This window comes from Vicia villosa, linkage group LG1 (genome assembly GCF_029867415.1).
Source record: "Vicia villosa cultivar HV-30 ecotype Madison, WI linkage group LG1, Vvil1.0, whole genome shotgun sequence".
Classification (NCBI taxonomy): domain Eukaryota; kingdom Viridiplantae; phylum Streptophyta; class Magnoliopsida; order Fabales; family Fabaceae; genus Vicia; species Vicia villosa.
The window spans coordinates 138,487,865-138,494,150 of record NC_081180.1 but is presented as its reverse complement, the minus strand read 5'-3'; the positions used below and the strand labels follow the sequence as shown (position 1 = coordinate 138,494,150).

At 30.1% G+C, this 6,286-nt stretch overlaps 1 protein-coding gene across 1 annotated transcript; it reads right to left on the bottom strand.

The window, feature by feature from the left end:
- Positions 1-369: 369 nt before the first annotated feature.
- On the bottom strand, positions 370-4,635 carry LOC131655529 (FBD-associated F-box protein At5g38590-like). The gene is made up of 7 exons (XM_058925385.1): positions 4,434-4,635; positions 4,065-4,309; positions 3,117-3,407; positions 2,109-2,843; positions 1,152-1,301; positions 537-896; positions 370-402 (listed from the first exon to the last, which is right to left on the bottom strand). The coding sequence occupies exons 1-7, from the start codon at positions 4,633-4,635 to the stop codon at positions 370-372; spliced, it is 2,016 nt and encodes a 671-aa protein (XP_058781368.1).
- Between the last annotated feature and the right edge of the window lie 1,651 nt (positions 4,636-6,286).

The window sequence follows — 6,286 nt, the reverse complement described above, 5'->3', positions numbered from 1 at the left end:
ACATGTGATCAACAAAAACTTAAAACATATATTTTAGTTTATGAAAAACAATCATAAAAGCCTAAGCACAACTATTTTACTATTCCTAAAAGACATCCATTAACATACAATATTTTTACAAAGGACAGACATGCATAAGAAACATTATGTTTGAAGCCATGTATAGTGATATGCAATATGATCATTTGTGTATATGGTAACAAATCATGTTGTATAACATTATACAACACGATTTGTTTATTTTACAAGAGACAATAAACTAACAAACTATACTTCAATTAATAGTACAATAATTTTTGTTGTCCCAACCTGACTATGAAGATATGTTATGCGGCATCCTAAGTTCAAACTCATATGATCATATTTTTTTTACTGCAAGTATTTGTTCGAATGTGTTGGCCACTAGACCAATAACAGAAAAATTCTAATACAATAAATATAAGTCTAATAATAACTTGGAAGTTTCAAACTTCAAGGTAAACAGGAAAGAAAATACTTCTGTTTTTTAGAAAATAACTTTAAATTAGGGTTCTTACCCACTTTTCAAAGCTATCGCCATCTTCTCTGATATATTTTTTCTCAGGCTTCAAATCAATGGATAGTTTGGGAGAGTTCCTTGGATATGATAACAAACATATAGTTGCTACGACTTCAATCCAAGAGCAATCATCCAAAAACCAAATGGTTATATTCTTCATAACTCCGCCATTTAATATTAAGTACTTAACGAATTCAACTTCAAACTCTCCACCTTTGTATCCCTTTATACATAAGGACTTTAGATTGTGTTTGATACACTCACATGGCTCTCTTTCTGGCCAAAACAAACCTATAGGGTAAGGAAGACAATCAATGTCATTCTGACCATCTATTCCATCTGTGTAATCCCAATTGACCTAGAGTATATAGGGAAAAATAAAAATGTTATAAAACATAGTTATTCATACTTTAAATTAAGGTCTCAATACCATCATAACTTGGTCAAATATGACTAATTTAACTACAATATTAATTACACTAACACAATTATAAAAAAAATACAATGTAATCATTATTTACTCTAAACACCATTTTAAAACTAGAATAATTAAAAACGTATAAATAAAATAAATATAGTTGAAAACATATTGCTAAAGCAATTATGAGCTTACCTGGTTATTTATTTGAAGATACTTTAGTTGGACGCAGGACTTGAGGGCAAAAGAAATAGCTATAGTATTTCTATTGTTATTCAAATCAAAATCAAGGCAAAGAGTAGTCAAATTTTTCAGTATAATTCCCATGCTTGAACCTTGACGGCCCTAAGACAATCAGGAAATATGGTTATAAAACAAATAGATATGAATGTTAAAAAAATATAGTAATATTACATTATGAGAATATGATTGAAGCTTAAATTATTGAGTTGTTTTAAAATTTAATTATATTTACTCATCAATATAAATAATAAGGATCTAAATGAAGTCAAAAGCTAAAATTTCATTATTATTATTATTTGCATAACATTTTTCTAAGCAACAAATTCAAATTAGATAAAGTTTTTATTTTCTTATAGGGTGTTAGTGACATACTAGATTATTAAGCATTAAATAGAGAAAATGATAACAAATATCTTAAGGGTATTCTTAAAATATTTAAAAGAATAAGTTTTTATGCATATTTGTGTATTCAATGCATTAGCAAGACCAATAAAAAGACATCCTAAATAAAAAGTTGTATCATTCCATCACAAATACTTGATTAGTTTCATATAATAAGCTAATAGGTTTTCCTAAAGAGTATTGTTCAATAAGCATGGATTTTAATCACTTTGAGAAAGATCACACTTGAATTAAAGGATGTTTAAATTTAATCCTTAGCATTAATCCATTTGCTTAAACTAATAATTATATTAATGCAGATGATTGTACCATTTCATTATAATTGAATATAGACCATATAATTAGTTGTATAAATCCTACAAGAAATATGATGAAAGCACAATTCAAAACATTATAAAATATTTCTATTAATTACAAAGAAAAGTAATGTACCCATGAAATAAAAACAAGTAATTGACATTGATTAATTTTTAAATGAAGTATATTAGAGAGTAAAAATAGACTCACCATAATGCCACCGCAAATTTCAATAATATCCCTTGGCGTCAAAAGTTTATTTTCATATGCAGAGAAATTTTGCTCACGCCTTTTAGCATCATAGTAAGCACACAAAACATGAAGTTTTGGGGTATTAAAAATCAGATCTTGATAATTACAAATAATAGAGTCAATCTCCATGACTTCTGCATTAATGGCAGAAACCAAAATCATACGTGCCTTCAAATGACAAATTTTAATATATTTGAGACTTTGACTTACAATTTTAATCTTATCTCTCATGAAAATGCATTTCTCAAGGGTGAGGTTTTCAAGAGATGGACAATGAGAGAGAATCCCACGAAAGATCTTTGATATAATACACACTTTATTAAGGGTAAGAGTTTTTAAGATCGGCTGAAAGTTAGGTGAGGGTATAGTTTTAAAATGATAGTTCTTCAACTCAAGAACCTTAAAACTTGAGAAAATATTAAAAGGAAAATAAAGGTTCCCATATGTATCCCTTGAAAACATATTTGTTAGTTTATGAAGATAATCAGTTGATTCACATTCCATTGAAACTTTAACAACCCCTTTCCCCAATAGTTTCTTCAGCCACCCCACAACATCCCTATTTTCACAACTCTCAGGCAAATGTTGAATGCTACAACTTTTTAAAGGACCAATGTGATTGTCCATAATTGATTCAATCAACATGGAAGCTTCTGCAATTGTATCTAAGACTTCATCCTCTTCAATACAAATCTGTCAATCATAAATTTTTGTAATTTATATCATATCTCAACACTAAAAAAATATCAAATCATAAAACATTACTACTTCGTAAAGACTTAGATGACATAACACATACCACAATCGTAAAACCAAAAGCTTATAATAAAAAGGGTCATGCAAACAACTTTTTTAATGGCGTTGTTTAAGAAATATATATGTATAAATAATTTCTAAGCAATATCGTAAGGGATTTTCCAAATTAAAACACAAATAATTTAGCATGATATATCAATAACAATGTACCTGATGGTTAATAACCATTTCATGGCGCTTTCTTTGGTCAGGATTTTGAATGTGTTCTTCGACCAAAGAATTCAATATTTGAAATTGGTTAAAACCAAGGTGAGAAGAGTACTTCCATAGCGATTCCCAACGCTTAGAAAGCACGCTTGTTCTCACACCTTCCATGCCTGGAAGTAAAGAAATGATTGAAATTAGAAGTACATCAGGAAGATTGTTGATCAAATCTACTTCTTCCTCCATAACACTCACTTTTGTCACTTTCCCTTCACTCCTTCTTCTATTGAGCTTAGTCTGCTATAGGGTCTTAAATATAAGTTTTTTTTTAGATTGAATTGTGTCTAACGATAAATTACAACTCACATTATAACTTTTTTCTCGATCTTTTGATAGATTTTAAAAACCACGCCTTATTTTAATAAGTGAAACCACATATTTTAGTCAAAACCGCAATAAATATAGTACAATTTATTATAATTATTTGGTCAAAAAAGTTAGCTGTTAATTTAGAGATTCAATTAATAAATATATTAGGTATTTCAAATATACTTCTTTATAATAATTAAACATTATTTTTTGACGAAATATTAATTTAACATAATTACTTCAAAAAATTATATTATACTATTATCACAATTATTATTTGGTCAAATAAGTCCGCAATTGATTTGAAATTTTAATTAATAATATGTGTATCAATTTAAAATTTTATTTCACAATTTGATAAAGTGTATAATTACTGGTATTATTATATGGTAGATTTATATTCGGTACATTGACTCAAAGTTAATTTGAAATTTTAATTAATAAATGTGTGGAGAGTGTATCCTTGGCGTAGAATGAGGTAACCTTGATTATTGAGTCAAATTAGTTTGAATAATAGTTACGTCTAATTTAGGTTTTGAAGATAATATGATGGAAGAGAATAATTTTATTATCTATGTTTGTTACATGTGTAGAAAACTTTTGAAAATATTCTAAGTAACCTATACTCAAATTTTTGTTAACATCTCCCTCCACATCTTCTACTGCAGGAGCCTTCTTTCTCTTTGGTGTGAATTTTCTTTTAACCATACACTTTTCTGCAGCAACTTTCTTTGCTCCAGATGACTGCAAGTTGTTCCCTATGTTGTCAGCAACAACTTGCTCAACATTATGAATAATGAGATCACAATCTTCATCTTCATGGGGAGTCACTTCAATTTGAAAATCATTGACAAATTTTTTTAAGAATTCCATCAACAATGCCATCATAGATTTTATGTGCCTGTTAGACATTGTATACACCCTACTATTAATGGAACATCCCAAAATATATGCCTTCATCCAATGTCTCAACATCTTTCCTAGCATCTTGACCAACAACTTGAGAAGATAACGTACCAGCAGCATTTAGATTCAGAATTTGATTAAGGCTTTCAAGCATAACCTCTATAGTAGTTGATGTAATAATTATTTTATGTAAATCCTTATATTCACGCCTAGGAACCTTGTGAGGATGGCTACTTATAGCCCTATACATGAGCGGAACAACAAGAACATTTCCACAAGTAGGCAGATCAAATTCATGAAAATATGGGGAGAGACGGGAATAGATAAATCATGAGTAATCCACTCAATAATGTAGAACAAGTAAAAATTGAAGCTCTCAAATTCTCTGCTACAATCTCTTTAAATACGAGTGATTGTTAAGTGTCAAAATGTACTTATTTTGTATATATGTTTTATGGCACTTATTGAGACTTTTGTTGATATTCGTTGAATAATTCCCCGTTTTATGTATAAATATGTATACTTTGTGAATAGTTGTATTTTTATATACTTTTATACCGTTTGATATTTTTTGTGTCTTTTTGTAGTTATTCTTGCGTATTTGGAGCATGAGCAATAAAGTGTCGAAGACACGACTTCAAACGCGCGATTTTGAGCAACGGAACCAACTCGTCGACGAATAAGGCTCAAAATCAAAGAATAATAAATCATCAATTTGGTTCTTATTTATTCATTGTTAGACAGGGAATTGAATAAGCTTTCCAACGCTTCAAACCTGACGCAAATCGAAGTTACGGTTCTCAAGTTATGGCCAAAACACTAAAGCTGATTTTTTTCAAGACAGCAGTCAGTATGCGTAGCGCGCTCCTGATGGCGCGTAGCGTGCTGTTCGAGTTTCAAAGTGTATAAATAGGTGAAAAATAGATTTTTTTAGGTGATGTTTTGGGTATTTTTGAATCCCAACTCATCATAGGTCATTTTTTGGTAGAGAGAGCTTGAAAACAACATGAAGTTGTGCATTTGGATGATCGAAGGTGGATTGCTCATCAATCGGAGCTGACAACCTGTGAGATGTTTGGTTTATCTTTTCTTCTCTTTGTGTGTTTCCTTTTTGTTGGGTTTGTTTGTAAGTTTACTCTAAACCTATGTATATTTGTTACTTTATTGCTGTATATAGTTTTCTTTACAAATCTTAATCGGTGTTCCCGTGATCTTTTTGCTCAAATGCTTTGGATTTGTGTTATTGTAGAAATAGACATAACAAGTATTGATTTGGGGGATATCTGTTAGCTTTAGATTCTAGAGATAGGATTGGGGTTAACATCCACATAATATCTAAGTTTAATGCCTCTGTGTTGTTCAATCGATTGAGACATCATCGAAAGAGCAATATGGTTGAACTCTCGTTGGTGTTGCAGAAATGGACATTGATATGAGGGATATGTGGTGATTCTGATGAGTATTGTAGATTGAATGTAGCGGAGTGATAAATCTAAGTTTGTGAAGAGTGAGTGTATTTACATGCCTGATAAGTTATTTCTTTCCAAAGCATGTATTCTTTTTATGTTCATATGTTATATTTTCTTTGTTTACTAAAAACCCAGTTAACCCAAACTCAAGAACTAAGAATCCATCGAACGGAAGTTCAGTAGAACTAATCTCTGTGGACACGATAATTTCCCGGATAAATACTTCCAAAACTTTTGTTGCTTGCCGCTTTACCGCTGCAACATTGATCTTACCAATTTATTCTTCTTTTTCACATTATAAGTAATGGAAAAAGACTTCAAAAATATTGAAGGTATTAGAGTTCTCATAAACACACTCAAACCTGTTGTAGTCATCATAATAGACAAAGAATTATCTCTTTTCTCCAAGGCTCTCATCTTGTAAGGATCCCA

Coding starts and splice junctions, on each gene's coding strand:
- LOC131655529 (XM_058925385.1), bottom strand. CDS start 4,635: ATGTATAGGGCTATAAGTAGCCATCCTCACAAGGTTCCTAGGCGTGAA. Junction 2,844..3,116: donor AAATGGTTATTAACCATCAG/GTACATTGTTAT, acceptor TATGATTGACAG/ATTTGTATTGAAGAGGATGA. Junction 1,302..2,108: donor AAATTTGCGGTGGCATTATG/GTGAGTCTATTT, acceptor TGATTGTCTTAG/GGCCGTCAAGGTTCAAGCAT.